General features: G+C 38.4%; 1 protein-coding gene across 2 annotated transcripts in view; it reads right to left on the bottom strand.

The window, feature by feature from the left end:
* Positions 1-18,432, bottom strand: part of HELZ (helicase with zinc finger) — an 87,606-nt gene that overhangs the window by 35,011 nt on the left and 34,163 nt on the right. The window contains exons 11-15 of one of the 2 annotated variants that reach the window (XM_036394393.1): positions 16,364-16,631; positions 11,543-11,876; positions 7,638-7,768; positions 5,184-5,363; positions 4,601-4,705 (exon numbers count right to left, since the gene is read on the bottom strand). In XM_036394393.1, coding sequence (XP_036250286.1) covers positions 4,601-4,705; positions 5,184-5,363; positions 7,638-7,768; positions 11,543-11,876; positions 16,364-16,631 — 1,018 coding nt within the window. The remainder of the gene's footprint in view (positions 1-4,600; positions 4,706-5,183; positions 5,364-7,637; positions 7,769-11,542; positions 11,877-16,363; positions 16,632-18,432) is intronic. The other variant, XM_036394395.2, reaches the window with a different exon arrangement.

The raw sequence follows: 18,432 nt of genomic DNA, 5'->3' as shown, positions 1-18,432 counted from the left end.
GAGAGAAGTTAAGATTCACTGAACAAGGACTTTCTTTCTCAGGTGCAACTTGGGCTAATAAAATCACCCATAATTTCATTATTAGGTGAGGTTTTTTTTTCTCAAAGTTGGAAGAACCAATTACAAAAATGGGGTTTACCAGCTTAACACAAATCATAACATTTCACCCTGCAACATGGCCTTAACTCCTGATTAACAAAAGACTAAACTTCAAAAATGTTTAGTCTTAACCCTGCATGAGCAGAGTCAACTCCAGCAGAGTCAGGGAGTTACTAATCAAAACACTCATTAGTACCCACAACACATTTTATTATTATTTGGGAAAAGGCTGCATCCACTTTGTACCAATTTGTTCTTTGCACAGAACCCAAACCCAACCACAGCTTACAAGAGAGATTTACTCCCATCATGTGCCTCATCTCAAGGCTTTAATTCTGGAGAAATGAAAACCTTGCAGGGTAAGGTTTACCCAAACCACAGGCAGTGAAATTACTGGCACATACATGGAGCAATGCCTCAAAATGGAAATCCCAGATTATAGATAGGGACTCAATCTTCTGCAAAGGCACTGAATATATCCACTGTATTTAATGCTTGGTTAACATGCAAGGAATCTGCATTTCCTTTGGAAATTTATTTCTAAGTGGGGCATCTGGGTATCTACAACAGAAGCCTCAATTTCTGTGCATCTCCAGCCAATGAGCAATGCAAGGAGCTGGCAGCTGACCTGCCTGTGCTTCCAGCATCTTCCCTGCCATGGCAGCACAAAAGAAATTCCCCCAACTATTTCAACTAAGTGTTAGTCAAATCAAGTAGTTCCAGGCTGGGATTGCTTCTAAGCCACTTAAAATACACTTGCAAAATGTAATAAAGGGGGAGTCTGGAGTCAGAACCTCTGAGGAAGGCTAAAAAGTTTAATTTGCACTCCTGTCCTACAACAGTGACTTCTTCTGGTGACTCCTTACAACAGTGGGGACTCAACTTCAGTTTTCCAAATTTCTTTTCCCTGTTCTGAACTTGACTCCTCTCAGTCCAGAACAGAAAGGCCAGGACTCTGCACTCCAATAAACCTTTCTGGACACATCCCACCTCCTCAGCTTTGGTGCTGGTACTTCTCACCTGAAATCCCTCAAGCAAAAAGAGCACAAAAACTCAGAGGGAAAGCAATCTAGCAGGGTAATTTCATGTCTCTGTTAAGAGACCACTAAAAAATATAAATCAAACAAGTCCCAAGAAGCCTAAAGGAAACTTTAAAAGCACCTGTGATTTCCCTCTTCCATTTCTTTAGATCCATCTCCAGAGAGAGGCTCATTCTCACAAACAAATATGTTCCTTGAGATGCAGAAAATGTGAAAAACCTGTCCTACAACTTGAAAGTTCTCTTTTTTTAATCCCTTTTTCCTTTAGATGAGCTAGAGTTACAACAAAAAAGTCATTGGCAGAAGAGTAATTTATTTTCCAAACTAACGTTTGGTAAGATGAATTAATTCCATTTTCAGTACAAGAACTCATTTGGAAAAGGGGGCAATGGAATTTTAAAACCTGCTGGGGGTTCTTGGTCTGGGTTGCTGTTTGCTTTCTTTTCTACTTCAACTCTGGCTCCTATGGATTATTTTTATAACCTGGATAGTTCTTAGCTAGCAGCCACATACTAAAGGTACCTGGTTCCAGGATATATGCAGAATTTACACATGAATGTTATGATCAAAGTAGTAAAAAAATGAACTGAAGGGGTTTCAGTGAGATATTTTTAACAGAACTAACTTATTTTTTGACACTGCTGAACTGAAGATACTAGTTTTATTTATTCCTAAGCAAGACCATGCTTAGGAATAAATAAAAATACTCAATATACAGATAAAGGCTGGATCAACCTCTTTCCTTTTCCCTTAGTATTCCCTTAGTGTATGGAAACAACTGAACCTGAAATATGCAAGTAGAATAACGGTGAATTCATATTATAATAATAGCTCAACCACTGCCCAGCAAAATACAGAGGAGTTGCTGCTATCTGCTTGCTGGAGTCTTTAGGAGAGGGTGATAATCTGAATTCTCCTACCTCAGCAGCCACCTCCAGAAGGTTCCAGCAGCTGATGGAGACAGGCATATCCAGGGAGTGAAAGAAAATACAAATCACGAGCCAATTACTCCCTCTTACAGCTCTGACTCACCATCTAAAGGTGCCTGGCTGCTCCTGCACACTAAAAATCAGGTGGCTCAGCATCAAACAGAAGCCCTTAACCCAGGCTCTCTCCTCCCAGCTGTAGCTTGGGTTTGGTTTCATTCCTTCAGAAACATTTCTGCATTCATTTATGTGAGTATATGAAATTGTTTCAGTGTCAAGCTTCTCCAGTAAAAGGCAGATTTGGAGTGTGCCCCTAACACAGTTGACTCATCTAATCAAACCCAGGGGTACAGGTTTTTTTCTGGGTAATAATTTGTTTATGGGCATCAGGACTATGAGAATTTGGCCTTCAGGCTTTGCTGGTATTTCATTTAGGTGCAGAATTTAGATTTAACATAAATTCTCACTGTTCTCTCTGTACTTTCCAAAGGGCATAGGAAGCTATTTTATTAAGAGATAATACAAATTTATAACTTGATATTTAAACAAAAAGCTCCACAAACTCTACTTTTCAAACTTTTATGTCACATCACTGACAGGATAATTTATTTAATGTACATCTTACCCACGGAAAGATCTACAGGGTTTTCAGTACAAAATGTTAAATAATTTAGCTTTCCTTCTTTAAAAACAACATAAATATTATAAAATATTGTGTTGCTCCCCACTAAGCCAACTCATCACTTGTAGAGCAAATAAGGGATAAAATCTACAGCAGTGTTCAGTTATTCAGAAACACAATGAACTCTGCAAGCAGCACATCTACCTTGAATAATTCACTGCTTCCACTCCACTTGATGTTTCCTTTTAAATACTGCAGAGGCTCAGATCCCCCTGTTTAATCTAACAGTAATGATTTTAAATTGAAAATACACCTTTACAACAGTCAATAATGGAGGTACATCCATAAATAATTTTGAACTGGGAGTCTCACACACCTCCAGTTCGGATTCAGAAAAATTGACCTTTAACTCCTGCCAGAGCAGGTTAATGCACTTTGTGCTCAAACAACATTATCTGTCAGATTTTTTATTTGAACCATACATACTTGTGGATCCATTAACATATATACACAACTCCAGAGGTGCCTCCATTTTCTTAAACTTCAATTTTTAATAGAGGTGTCCTGACTATTTGAACAGCATCAGACTATAGCAGCACTTTCTGTTTATAATAAATACTACAACAATGAAATTTGAATTCAAACATTCAGCGACTTTTAAGTTACGTTCTGTGATTCTCTTAGCAAATATCCAAATAAATTTTAACCATAAGAAAAATACCACTTTTTATGTTTTTCATAATTCTGAGACTGGACTACACAGTTGAAAACAAGGCAGCAACGACGTGGCAACAATAAAACTGTATTTAACTCCTTGCACTGTTAAAAAACACTGTTAAATCACACTTCAATATTCCCAAAAGGGTCTATTACACATATTTTTTCCCTTAGAAAATTAAGACTCCATGAAGTTTTTCATCCCAAGGTGCTTTACAAATCACCTTAAGACAATCTGTGTTAAAACACAACCAGATCAAAGACATCTTTTAAAAAACAACACTGCCTTCCTTCCCTTGGCCAGACCCTCAGTGTCTGTAAAATGTCACATGGCAACCAAAGCCAACAGACCTAAGAGAATTTACACCTGTTGCAAATGTAGCCTTTTCACATAACTTCACTGGCTTTACTGCCATTGCATAAAATATATGTCCAGGATGGCTTTTAATAGCTAGCAAGGAAACACAGAGTCCTTTTCTTAGTAATATTATAAACGCACCCACTGGCATTTAGAAATGATGCCCATAATTTAAAATACATATATACCAAGTTAGCAGTATAAAGTATACATTGTGATTACTGGGCAAAACGTTCCCAGGGGCAGATTTATGCCCATAAATAAATCCTCCTTAACTATTTCCATGCAAGCTTGCCCTCCTTGCTCTTGAGATTCTGCTTCTTTTTTTTTTTCCTAAACCAATTTCCCCAATACACATTAAGTAAGTACATTTCAATATATAAATAATCACTTCACACTGATTTATCAGAAGAGACCAAACTACTTTCACACATTTCTCCTATGACACCAAAATGTTTCTCCAAGAAGTCAGGTGGGGAGCCCATTTCCAAATTAGCCTTGTAATTGCGAGTCAAATTTTTCAAAAATTAAAACACAACTAAAATCCATTTTATTTTATCGTTATAGCTTTTAGAGGAGTGTATCAAAAGTTTGCTCATTAGGAAAGACACATTTATCAACAGAATAATAAAAGCTTAAAAAAGGATGTCTTTATTTTTATTTAACAAATGACCAAAAATTATGTTACAGTATTTCATATTCCTTTTAGGCTGTTTTTAAATGCACTGCTGGTAATGCCAATATGCTTTTATTTTTAGAAGTTCTTTAACCTTTTTTTATAGACACCTTTTCTTAAGAATAGTATTTCACAGATATATAATAAGCCTTAAAAAAATACCTGAGAGGTCTTGCCTGGGGATTGCCTGCTTCTACATATGGATGTAAATAATCCTTTATGTAGAGATCAGCAGCACTATTAGAATGGGTGCAAATGAGAATCCTGCTGGAATAAATGGATGCAAATAAAAAAGCAATGAAGAAACAGAAAACAATTCAAAGCAGTAGAATACAAAAAAAAGGAAACAGTGGCCATCTTCCTGCACATTCCTCTTCATGGACATACTGTACTTCCCATGATTCAGCCCTCAGCTCAAACCCTTCAGTTATCAAACAGGTTTTCAAGAATCATTTTTTAATTATTAATCTAGACTTGATTTAAAACCCAGCTTTTGTTATCTACCATGCTGCAAAACTTCCCATGCTGAGCAAATCACAGCTATTCTACATAACTTCCACTTTAATTAGTTTTGTTCTAAATGGCAAACACAGGCCAAGATTATAAAATTACTTTATCATCCCAAACAATGAAGGATTGCTTGGGTTTGTCGGTTTCTAAGCTGGGTGGAAATTCTGTATTTCTACCTTTGACTTGAATTTTAGCCAAAAAAATCCCATCTTGTGTGCTCAGTGCCCCCTCTCACCTGGTGTCCTGCTGCTGGAGGATGTGCTTGACTGCCTGAGCCAGAGTGAAGGTTTTTCCTGTCCCATAGGGACCGATGATAAGAACAGGAGGCAGCTGGATGGAGAGGGGGGTGGTGATAGCCAGAACAGCCTCTTTCTGCTTCGCGTTCAGCCGAGGGTCCAACTGCTCATCCCATTGCCTGTGCAAAGAGCCCACTGAGGTTACACACAGCTCCCAGCATCCACTGCCAGGCAGGAATTAAACCAGGGATGATTTCAAAAGCGTTAAAGAAATGGAAGAGCTTTTACAGAGCTGCTGTGTGGATTGTGGTGCTGAGGCACGTGAAACAAATCAACAGATCTAGCAAAACGATCACATGTGCAATCATAAAAATTTGCTATTTGCAATAAATCAGTTGTGGAGTGGGGCTTCAACCTATTCTCAATTTACATCATCCCACCTAACATCAGTTAACCTGCAGAGCACACATTTTAGAAGAAGGACACTGCACCATTCCCTGATAACAAAAGCAGGTAAACCTACAATGATTTTTCTACTGTTATCATGCAAATAATAGTTCCATTAGTTATGTTTCTTCCCTGCAGCATTTACACTGTTAACTCTAAAAGTAACCAGTTACACAACCCCAGGGCTTGACAGAAGTTATCTAAAATCAAATTTAAAAACTACTGGCTACCAATCAACGACAGACTTCTCTTTACTTTTTTTTTTTAAGATCATCAGAGCACATACCTCTAATGGGAAAGCAGTCTATAAAAAGGATTTTTGTTGCAAGCAGCCAGTGATGCCAGCACTGGGAGGAAGATGCTTTCAGAAAATTCCAATGAGCATAAGAAGTTAAAGATTTCTAGACAGAGTTTTTAATATTCCCACAGACAGATTTAAAAGCAGACATGCATAGTAAAAAACACCTGTCACTGCTGCACATATGGCCATACTTCAGTAATGTGATCTGCTTTGGTTACAAGCACCACACTTCTTACAGACTGGGAAAGTTTCTGCTCAGAAGTAGTTAGCAACAGGGAGCAAGATCAAGAGGGAATTGACTGAATTTTAACTTTAAAGATGCCTATGAACAACAAGCTGGCAAGAGACTAAGAAACAGGAAAGGAACAGGGACATAAAACAGACATAGAGGAAAAACAGGAAAGACAGTTTGGAGTTAGCTTGATTCTTAAAGAAGGACAAATCAAGCCACCAGATGGAACTGATTTGAACTGAACTATAATCATTACATATTTTATTTATGTATACAAAAAATATAAAACATTATACCAACATGCAACTATATGTACATAGAAGATAGAAATTCTATCCTACTTGACTTGTCTACTTTTTATTGAAATCACTGCTTACTTCCAAACTATTCTTAAACACTATTTCCTTGTAAGATTCACTCAGATGCTAATTAAGTCAGTGAACAGATTGTCACTGACCTCCATCAGCTTTGTAATGTAACTCTAAACAGAACCTATTCCCTTCTTCCTCTCAGTGCTGTCAAAGCTCTGATGCACACAGTGATCATCCCACCCAGCACACTGATCCCACCCTCGTACTGGATCTGTTCTTACAGTTCCAGAGACAAACTACAATTTTTTCAGTGTTTTTTGTCATCCAATACTCACTGTCTCAGTGATCACTGTCCTTTCAATGCCTGGGCTATCTCCTGACTTCTCCTGCATCACAATCACACTCCTGATTCTCACCTTCAAGACCCCACAGGACTCCTCCCAGGCTGTGCAGATGATCAGTTCCACATCCCTCTCATTTCCCTGCTCTCCCAGCACAGAAAGCTCTTGCCTCTTTTACCAAGAGCAAGAATACTGACCATACTCCCTGAGCCACACAGCCTCACATTACTCCTCCCTAAGCTTCCTCTTCCAGACAAACTATTTCCACTGCATCAGCCTTAAGTTTCTTTAGGAGTGTTTATATAACACAGGGGCTTTATCATTTCATAAAGGAAACTGTGAGATGTGTATAGAAAGAATCTCTGGGCTGCTTCTTTAGGAGCCATTGCCACACCTTCCACAACCACACCCTGGGGGATATGTCCAGATCTGGGCTCACTGCAGCTCAACAAGGACTGATGGATCAGCCCTTGGAACCAGGACACTGGGGACACTCCTGGAACTGGCACTGCCACTCCTATAAAGTATAATCTTTTCAGAGGAGGATGGCAGCACAGAAATTAACAGCAGCAGGTTTGTTCTCTGCACCCACAGCACAACTGTGATGCCTCCAAACCCAGGGAAAACCCCTCAGTGTGCTCTGGCCCTGGGAGGATCATTCCTCTTGTTTTATTCAGCACAGTTTCCCTCCCTCCTCAGAACCCCTCAGCACTAATGAGGAGCACAGCTTGTTTCCTGCTCAGGACAGGTTTCAGCCATCTGCTCTGAGAAATTCAGAGCTGCATCCCCACCCAACCTTTGATTTCCAAGTGTTTGTGTACCTGTTGGGACTCCAGGGTATGGTGGGAGTCATGCTGACATCTGGAAACAAAATGCTGTTGTCCTTAATCCTGTCCAAGGCATAATGCATTTCACAGAGGGGTAACCGGTTCAACTGGAACTGAAGCTCAACCTGCACAACAAACCAAGAAACAGAGAGGTGAATAAAAAGGATTCATTCCAAAAATGCTCATTAGACTTTGCTGTTCATGGTACATTTTTATCTTCCTGCACACCACTGGCTCTCAGAAGAAAACAGCAAACAGCGTTCAATCCAAAGATCTGTGATAAAATTAACTTGGTTTTTTTTGTTGTTGTTTAGAATCAAAGATAAATACAACACTTTCTCTAATTTAATTTTGTTGTTTGACTTTTAAGATTAGATTCCACTGTACTTTCAGAAAAAATTAAAGGGAAAGCATTCTTGGAATTTTTTTTAAATATAAAAAATAGTCCTGAAAAATATCATTGTCCTAAAACATTGTTTTTACAAATGTAAGCTTTCATCTCTTATTGTAAGAACAACCTCAATAAAATGTCAGGCCAGAAATTTTACATATCAACAGATGATATAAATCAGCCAAGATAAACTCCAAACATTATTTCTAGTCAAACACTCTGGAATAGCATAACTTGTCATCTTTGTTCAATTATTAGGACTCTCCAAAAGTTAATTTCTAACCATTAGCTGCTTACAAATACATTCTTGGTTTTGTTCTCTCAATTACAGGTGTTTCAATGCTAGTAAATAAAAGATACTGCCAATATAAATTCTGGTGCAAAGCCAGAAACATCACACAGAGCACTTAACATTCCTGATTCAATTCAGAATGGAACAATGGATACTGAAAGTAGGTGACACATACACACACACTGAAAGGGTAAAGAGAAAAGTACATTCTAAATTTGAACAAGGGATAAAAGCAGCTCCTGGGGAAATTATTCATAAAAACAGTTCACTCAGATTATCATTTACACAGATTTAAATTTGCAGTAATTAATCTCTCCAGAAACAAATGAATCTGATCACAGTATTATGCTGAAGAACTCCACGTTCACAACAGAAGCCTTTAGACAAAATTTGACACAGATCTGCACTAATAAAAACCTGCATAAAACCACCAAAAGCTGCTGAAGAACTCCATGAGACTAATACACGTTTTTAGGTTTATTGTCACAGCACTGCTGTCACTATATAGTTATGTAATTACTGTGCTACAAATCTAATAAGCATTTTTGATTAAATAGGAGTAAATAAGTCTCTTTCTGAGATTTACAATGAGTGTGAACACGTTACCAACAGCAGCCAAATCACTGCAGCCTGTCTGGAAAAGCATCCCTCATTTACCTGGAAATATCAATTATTTAACAATTTCTATGGGCAGCTGTAGTGAGAGATTCCACAACCACCTGCCAGAAGCTGGTTCTGTCCTGGCAAGCAGGAGATGAGAAGAGACCCAGAGCAAAGATGAGCTGCACCTGGTCCATCAGCAGCATCCCAGCTGAAGGTGCAGCCCCTGTGTGAACCCAGAGGAAAGCCATGGAGGTGGCAGTCATTGCAAATGTACCCCCGTGCCCACAGCAACAACCTGGCCCCAGATCTACTGATTTTCTCCTCTAGCACTCACTGATCTGATGTTAGCCCATTCTTACTCAATCACACTTTAATCTCATGGTAATTAGTGCTACCAACCAGAAAGGTCAACAAACACAAAGCAATACTAGAATATATTTTTACAATTATCTTTTTTGACAACTTATATAAAAATCTTAAGAATCCTTGACAGCTAAAAAGGAAGGACAGAAAGAAGGAAAAGAAAAGTGATCACTTCTCTTTCAAAGCCATACAAACACCTCTCAGGAGCCTTCTCCTACAGAGCAGAATTTCCCATACAGAGGAATAATTTATCCATCTAGATTTAACTACTTGTTGTACCTGCACTCCTTTATCTGCCTACAAAGCCCCTTTCCCACCACAGGGATCACTCTGGTGTACCAGTAATGTTTACTACTTGCAGATCATCTCCTTCAAAAGGCTTTGTAAATTAGCATTTTCTTTTTCCTACTCTTATTTCAGTATTACAGCATTCATATCATTATGTAGCATGTAAAATCAACACTAGCTTTGCTGTAAATAAACAATGTTTGCTTGTATCCCTGCAGAGTGTAGCCATTAACTTTCCATCTCTGGCAGATATAGAGACATTAAATATTCATCTTGACTACCACATTTTACAGCAAGATGTACAACCATAAGTCTGAAGACAAGGGCAGCAACAAATCTGACAGCGTTAAGCGTGGAGCTCACAGAGGTGTTTGGAGCTGCCAGGAAAACTTTTTTTTAATAGGACACATGAAAATTCAAGAATTCTTTCTCCACCCCGTGCAATTAGTGCCACCCAGCCCCATTCTGCACAGCAGGGCTGGCACTTCTCAGCAGGGACAGCACAGCTCATCCTGCCCATGGGCACCTGGAGCTGCTCCCCAGCTCTGTCCTGCCCATCCCTCCCCAGCACTGATTTGTCCCCAAGCACAGCCTGCAGATGTTTGGCAAAGACTCAAATGGCAATGCTCCCAAACTCCTGGTTTGATCCATCCAAGGAAAATATCCTTGCCCAGGCAGCCCCAAGGCTGACAGGAAACCACACAGCCTGACAAGGGTAATTTAAATGCAGAAAAGCTGTGATGCTCATCTGGGTGACACTTCAACAGCCCCTTCTGGGAGTCCAAGCAAGGTGCCTGGCATTAAATACCTCCTATTATCTACCTGCATTCACCACTTTCTTAACAGCTTGGGATTTGTTTTGCTTTTAATGCTGCTTGGATGGAATCAAATAGTTCTATTTGCTGTTGCAGAGCACTGAATGAGGCCGTCTGGGAAGGAGAGGCATGTAACCTGCTTTAATATACATTCCACAATCAGAAATCAGTGGGAAAGAAGTTACTCCATTGCCAGGTTCACAGAGCAGGACAGAGAACAGAGGAACCACTGCAAAAATAAAAGAGTGGCAGCAGCCAGGGTGCTCTGAAGCTCACTCCACCCCACCTTTATGAATGGTTTACCTGATAAAAGCAGAATTGTGTATTTATTATAGTTAAGCCAGAACAGCAGGTAAACAAGGCACCACCAAGTTTCTGAGACTAATTATAAGGAAAAGAGAAAGGAAAGAAACTACCCAACTTGTCCAAAATCCACAGAAATCAAAGCAGTTTTATCAGTGTTTAAGAATCACATAGGGAATACCAACTCTACTGAAGAGAACAGCAAAACCTCCAGCACTTTAACAAAAACTCTGCACATCCAAATTACAACCTCCTCAGTTCTAAACTGAGGACTGCTTTCCAAAATTTCAGTTAATATTAGTCATAAAAAATTCCCCATAATTAAAATTCATTCAAATATAGGTAATGCTTGAAGAATCTGACCATCAGTTCAGTGATACACATATAAAGTACTAAATGATTTTACAAACAACTTTAGGACCCAATTTCTAATGCAGAATAGATCTGCTGCCTTGGGCAAAGATTATTAAGACACTCAAGGAAAAATTAGCCAGTTCCTGAAGCCCCAGCTCGTTTTGCATTCCAGTCAAGTTTCAAATACAATCAATTAGTAAGTTTAATTATTGTTTTAAGAAAACAAACACAAAACCAAGAGCTCAGAATGACATAAATCTTCCCAGACCAATTATCCATGTTAAATTAAGACATTAAGATTCTTGCATATGTTTCCCCAAAACAAAACAAACGGGATGAGATAAACCTTGGGTGAAAATGCATTCATTCCAGGCAATTCCAGTGACCTTAATCTGAGGTTATTTCTGTTTGGTAAGCAGATCAGTCAAGGAGGCAAAACAAACAGAAGGCAGAGAGTTCTGACAGCACAACCACCTCCAGGCAGACCTACCTGCATTTCACAATCTGCCCGAAGATTCAGCTCCTCACAGCATTCCCTGGATACCCTCAAGAAGATATAATCCTTTGTTTTCTCCTCAATAGCTGCTTCATAAACCTTCTCTTTGGTTCCTTGGGTCTGTGCTGACTTTTCTTTAGTGACAGGCAATAAATAAACAGCATTGACTTTGGTCATCACCAGCCGTCCAGCCAAAGTGTCTTCAGAGAGGGTCTCAGTGAGCTTAAAGCGGCCAAAAAGTTGTCCATTTTGGGCATATTTTGCACCTCCAGAAACACCAGTGAGCATGAAGCTTGCTACAATCTGCAATTGCACTTTTATGTTGAACCTAAGTGAGAAAGCATCGAGTCAGTGCACAAAAATGCTCTCAGGTTCTGAAATTTCAAGCGTTCAGAGGGAAGATTCACTTCATTAATTAATTTTTACGTATGGACAAGTACAGTCAAACTGGCCTTTTGTAAGGATGCAGCTATCAAATATCCACACTTTTTCCTTTGACTGTAGCCTATAAAGTACATATTTAAAAGAATCAACATCTATGAAGTTTAAAAAAAGAACCCTCACAAGAGAGAAACAAATACTAGATACCAATAAAAGCCTACAGTGAATGAAATACGTGTCCCAAAGCAGTAAAATTTCTATTTAAACAGTCTGTAATCTCATGGTGGGTATGCAAGGGGAGACAAGCAGGCAAAGAACAGAGCAAGATTCCTATTTATGCTATGTGCCTCTTCCAGGCTGCACACCAAAGAGGGCAATCTCCATCTTAAAAAGTAAATGGTATTATACCTATAATTCAGAGGGATTGATCAAAATGCTTTCAAACAAATCAGATTGTAGGCATTAAAATGATATCATTTTATTTGAAATGAGGGAATGGCAACACAGGCTCAGCCCTATAAACCATCTATCCACAGAATTCCTATCAGCAGCAGCTTCCTCCTGTAATCAGAGATGTAACAGATTCATCCTTTGCAGTTTTCATTTTAGAGAAGTCACATGCACAACACATTAAAGTGACTTATTAGCACATTTTATTGACCCCTCACCAATAAAAAGTAATCTCTTCCTAGTGTGTTGGGTTTTTTTAAACAGATTGCTTCAACCTGGTTTTAAAAAGAACAAAGGGGAAAAAAGTCTGATAATAGAGTAACAACATTCAGTTCTTTTCTCATCAGCAACTTTTTCCTAAATTTGCAACAAATTACAGAAAAAAAGTAACACCCATTCACAAATGAAATAAAACCTCCTGGAAAAATACATTCTTTTCTTATAATACTTTTCATACTTATACTGGTTTGATTTGATCTGTTCTTCTTATAATTTCTATTTTAACCTAATAAATTGGTAATTGCTCAGTTAAGCCCTGCAGTATCAATAACCATACGCCTCTAACAATAAAATCCAAATTTTAGCTTGGTAATTAAACATCTACCAAACCAATCAGATGTATTTTTTCAGATCTGCCGAACTACAAATCTTGCACAAAAACTGCAAGTTTGCCCCCATGTGGTAACAGCTCCTTCCTTACAGAATATGGGCATTGTCAGATCTGAATTTCCCAGTCCTCCACTCTCCAAAATCAAGGGAAATTTTCTTACCTAACAGAGATCTGTTTGGCTATCACCAACCACAGAGGTTACTGCACAAGCTCCAGTGAAAAATTCACCCAATCCTTCCCATTTCCACACGGACCAAGAAAAACCCCATAAGAAAAAGACAAGTTTCTTCTTCTATTGAAGTGCTGCACTATTCCAAAGGAGCTATCAGCAAGTCAGCCACATCTGAAACAGAACTCCCAGCTCCTTGTTAAAACACTATATAAAACATTTAACTGAGTAACAAGGGCTGGGAATTCTTACTGAGGTACAATCATTTGCTATTGTGAATTTCTTTTGTTGAAACTTCCCTAAAGTTGATCCCTATGCTGCTGAATATGTATCAGCTGAAATTCAGATTCACAAAAACGTGCTGCAAAACAGTTTTATTGCATTTCTGAGACAAGGCACAGGTTAGTGTTTTCATAAATGACTGAGCTGCATCTGCTGTGCTAAAGGGAATCTCAAGTTTAGATTATCAAGCAATTTCCATTGAGCAAGCTGACACCTTCTGGCAAAATACAAAACTACAAAATCTTCTCAGGATTTGATTTTTAAAAATCAGAAGTTGCTTCTTGCATCTATTTCTCACCCTTGTTTTGCAGGGTTAGACAAATACGGTTTTCAGTCAGGTTTATTAAAAAAATCAAAACCTTTTATTTCCTCCTAAGCACTGCAAATGCCAGCCTACCTGCAGTGTCATGAAACAGCTACAAGAAAACCTGTTGTTCATATTTAAAACCACAGAATAATTATGAAGAATGACTTCATAAATCATTAATCATCCAGTACCAATGCAAACAACAAATTCCCCAAAGGCAAACAAACCCATCCTGGCCAAAGCCCCAGGTGCCACTTTGCAAAAAGCACATTCAGCACATTTGCTGTGACACTGACACCTGCAGGGCTCAGGGTGTGCAGTGGGACACCTGCCTGGGGAGGGATCAGTGGAACCCACAGTAATGACAAAAACAAATTTATTTTCCATCAAAGCCAGTACTTGACGTGTTCACAGCCTTGAGGAGAAATCTGCTCTGGAATTCTGGGAGCATGGAAGGAGCTGTCTGTCACCTCACACCCTTTAATGTTCATACAAGAAAATGTTCTGGTCACTCTAAGAAGTATATATTGCTTTTCTTGCAATATGCAAGAGAGAAATGAAGTGTTTTAAAACCATGAACAGATATTTTAGACATTCCAAAACCCAACTACGATCAAGATTGGAACATTGCTTTGGTTTTCCTCAAAAACAGTGTGTTTGCACTTGGAAATTCAACAGCAGTGACTCCCTTATTATTCTATTTTGTGATACTCATGTGGAATAACCTGTATAAATGTCTCTTGAAATAGTAAAATAAACACAATTTTAAAGTAAAGTTCTCTGAGACTGTCCAGAACTCCCTAATGACTAAATTCAATATATGTTTGAGCTACTACAACACTGTAGTGTTGTTTCCAGTTCTACCCAGGTGATTCCACACCAAGTCTGAACCAGCACCTTCCTAGAAAGTGAGAAACCATCAACATTCTTCAAAGCCAAGGATCCACTTCACTCTGACACTGGTGTTACTCCAGTGCTGTCAGAAGACCACGCTGCCAATCCTCCTCCTTTTACAATGTACATTGACAAACCCTTGAAAGTGCAGCAGCTCATCAACACTGTCACTGTGGCACCACTTCAGAGGAGGTACAACCCACTTGCATCTGGATTTCTCAGCCATTTCCAGGCTTGCAGCCCTGACACTTCACTAGAGAATACCAAGTGTGTGATCTTAGCCACAGAGGAGTGGAAATGTCTGCTGGTTTCAGCCTTCTTGCAATAAAGTGGGTCAGCTACAAGATCAAAAGAATGTTTGTCATCAACACTATCAAAACAGAAGATTTCAAGAACATATTAACTTACTTTTAACTTAATCAAGTAATAAATTACTGCTGCACCAAATAGTCAAAAGGGGAAGCATTACATACAGGATACACTTATTTTTCTTCCATTTCTCCAGGTTTGCTGGTCTTTGGTTTCCTATGAGGCATGAGAGTGTAACTCCCAAAGTGAAAATTCTATCAGTAGAAATACTGCTCATGTTTTAATGGTATTTCATAATATTTACTTTAAATCCACTTTTATTTCAAAAGGCCTAAGAAGAGTCAGCCTGTTTATAAATATGTATGATGGAGAATATTTCTGTAAGCTGGAAACAGTGTTCAAGCATGATTGCTCCATGTGTTAGACTCCAGCTCAAGAGCAGAGTGCAGCAGTGATAAAAGATAAGAAACAGCTCAAATGCTGCCCTTCAGCTGAGATTTAAAAAAGAAATTGAACCATTTTTCTGCTTTAAAAGCAATGGAAATACAACTATTCACAGTATTTTCTTTCTGTGTTCTAGAGGGTTGGTTCAACTGAACCTCTGTAACTCCAGGAATGGTATCTTAAAAAAGACTTCCTGATTTGGAACTTCAAGTAATTGATAAAACCAAATTTGCTACCCAATTAGGCTACAATGATGTTATATCTTTTAGACTTTCCATTCTGAGTAGTGACAAAACTCTAAAACTCTTTTGCACTCCATGAATACAGGAAAGATTTTTGACCACAAATATTAAACTACAGAAAAAAAGTCCACATAAAGGTCTATAAGTGTGAATTTCACATCTTTTACCTAAATCCATATTTTTCAAGCATCTACACAAGTTGGGTAATTTGTACCTAACACCTAGAGACACAACAAACCAAACAATGTATATTATATGCCTTTTATTAGGAACTTTTATTCAGAAACTGGGTATCAACCTATTTAGGAAATAAATAAAGTCATCTACCACATCATCACAAGATCAGTCTGATCCACCCATAATTCAACTCTCTTTACAAAGATTTTATATATTCCTCTGCTATAACCTACTTTCACACAACAAAAATATAACTATTATTAATATATTTTTGTATAGACAGACAAAATTAATTAACAAAACCACATCCAACAGCTGCTTAGTGCCTGCAACTGTAAGCACAGACTGATACAGACTGTTTGTTTTCAATGAATTAGCAGGAATTTACATTAAGTGCTAGTGACCTTTTCCAAATATTATTGTTCCAGACCCATTCAGGTTCAGTTCAAAGAAACAGGAAGCCTCAGTATCTTAAAGAAGCAGGTAGCTTTAATGAAAAAAGCTGTCACCCTGATTTTAATAGGAATATTTTCATAAAGGAATCACTTACTTGCTAACTTCCTTGTACTGTGCTATCTCCTCAATGTACAGGAGGTCGTGGAGCCGTGACTGATAGTTGCTCTTGGTCAATGATTTGTCCAGGACAGATTGTGTGAACAGCTGGTCAGCAGACAGAGGGATTTGGTATCTGCTGAGAAGGCTCTTCTCCAGTTCAGTAGTTTCATTAGGCTCAAACTCCACAATGGTCTTGGAGGTGGAATCCCAACGCTTGGCTGTGGTCAGGAGCTGTTGCCGTGCGTGCATCAGGTATTCAAGGTCTGCATGGACAGAGCAGGGAAGGGGAGCTTTGCTTTTATAAACCCCAGCTGGCTTGGTTTTATTGCCAAAAATGAACCAATCAAACAAAACCCACCAGTAAAACCAATCCCCTCAGAGATACCTAAACACAGGCAGAGTCTCCTCTGCCCACAACACCTTTAGGCAGTTCACTGCTGGTATTTACTACCTCTCCTTTTCAGGTGTGCACAGAGAGCAAGCAGGCTCTCCAAGAGTATCAGAGAATAAAATATTCTAAGATAGCAATTAGAATTAATAAAGACAAAAAAACACTTTTACTTGAACAGCTTTGAAGGACTTGGAACTGCAATTCACTTTAAAACTCAACTGCAGCATCCCCTCATTTCAAAATCATTAAATAGTGTGGAACCCTACAATGTATATTGCAAAATTTAGAAGGTCATAAAAACAAGTTGATAAATCAGATGCTAAGGAATCATTGCATTTGCAGCACTGTGAAAGCCTTTAAAAAGTTCTACAGTCCCCTAATCTGTGTGTGGTGTAGTTACATAAAATAGCTAAAGCTAAACTTGGGAAATGTAACCTAACATGATATAAAATTAGAAAATTCAAAGGAAATTAATTTTTCAGCATACCCTGATTTCAGAGACAACATAACTTAGATAAGAAACAGAAGACCAAGCACTTGTCTACAGCCCCCTAGAATATATCCATTAAAACCACAAAACCACTATGACAACAGTGAATCAGTTAAGAGAATTGCAGTTAAATTGCAGAGCTGAAAATATTTGGCATTTATAGTCAAGCTATGCTATCTTAATGTATAATCTCTGAGTAAGATTTAACATAGGTATCCAGGATATCACACCAACGCTGAAAATGTGCAAAAAAGACATTTTCAAATTCAAATTAAATGCTTAACATCATCTTGACTGTCTTTAGTCTAAATAAGAAAAAACCCCAATATTTTAGCAAAAGAAATCTCTGTTCAGCTTGACTCTGACTACAGGAACATGGCTGTATCTTACTCACTGATCTCATGTGTTCACTAAGAAGACACATTTAAATACATCCCTCAAGCCTGAACCATAGCAGTAGCTACAGTTGTACGGCAAGAAAAAGTCCAAGTTTGTGTGTCTGAAATAACATCACCATAAATGAAGCTTTCTCTGCTACAAATCACACCTCAGATCCCCAAAGCTCAGTAATTATGCTGGGACTGACTCCTTGCTTGCTGGAACAACAGCCATTTAATTCCCAGCACTGGAGAGGCTTTCCCTGGGAGCCTGACATAAACAGCTCCTGGCACAGACTGCACACACAGTGACACTTTCTTAAAGAGCAGTTAGTACATAATCAGTGCACAGAAAACTTCCTACAGCTCCCTTCTTCTGCTGTAAATAAAGATTTCAACATGCAGAATGGAGGCTCTTCTATTAAAATATTTTAATGCTGACCTTTCATTCCTGCCTAAACATCTCAACAGGGCCCTGAATTACGAGCAAACACAGAGACCTCAGGCATCTTTCTGTTAGAAAAGCATTTCTACAAGATCTCAATTCATATATACCAAAAAGTAAAAGAAATTATGGAATTGGACACAGATCCAATGTAGTTATCCCTTCCCTTGCCTAATACACACAGAGCAAAAAGCCCAAGATTCTGCAGTTACAATTATCTGTAAAGCTCTTAAGACTCTTTCTATTTGAAATAAGTATTAGTGGTTGTGGAAAACACCAATCACTTGTTTTTAAAATTTTTAAAGTTTAATAGTAATAAAATGGCTATAAATAGTAATACAATTAGAGTAATAATAATTTG

The sequence above is a fragment of the Molothrus ater genome, chromosome 19, assembly GCF_012460135.2.
Source record: "Molothrus ater isolate BHLD 08-10-18 breed brown headed cowbird chromosome 19, BPBGC_Mater_1.1, whole genome shotgun sequence".
Taxonomy (NCBI): domain Eukaryota; kingdom Metazoa; phylum Chordata; class Aves; order Passeriformes; family Icteridae; genus Molothrus; species Molothrus ater.
Note: the sequence above shows the minus strand (reverse complement) of the source record. Positions and strands in the feature narration are given on the sequence as shown.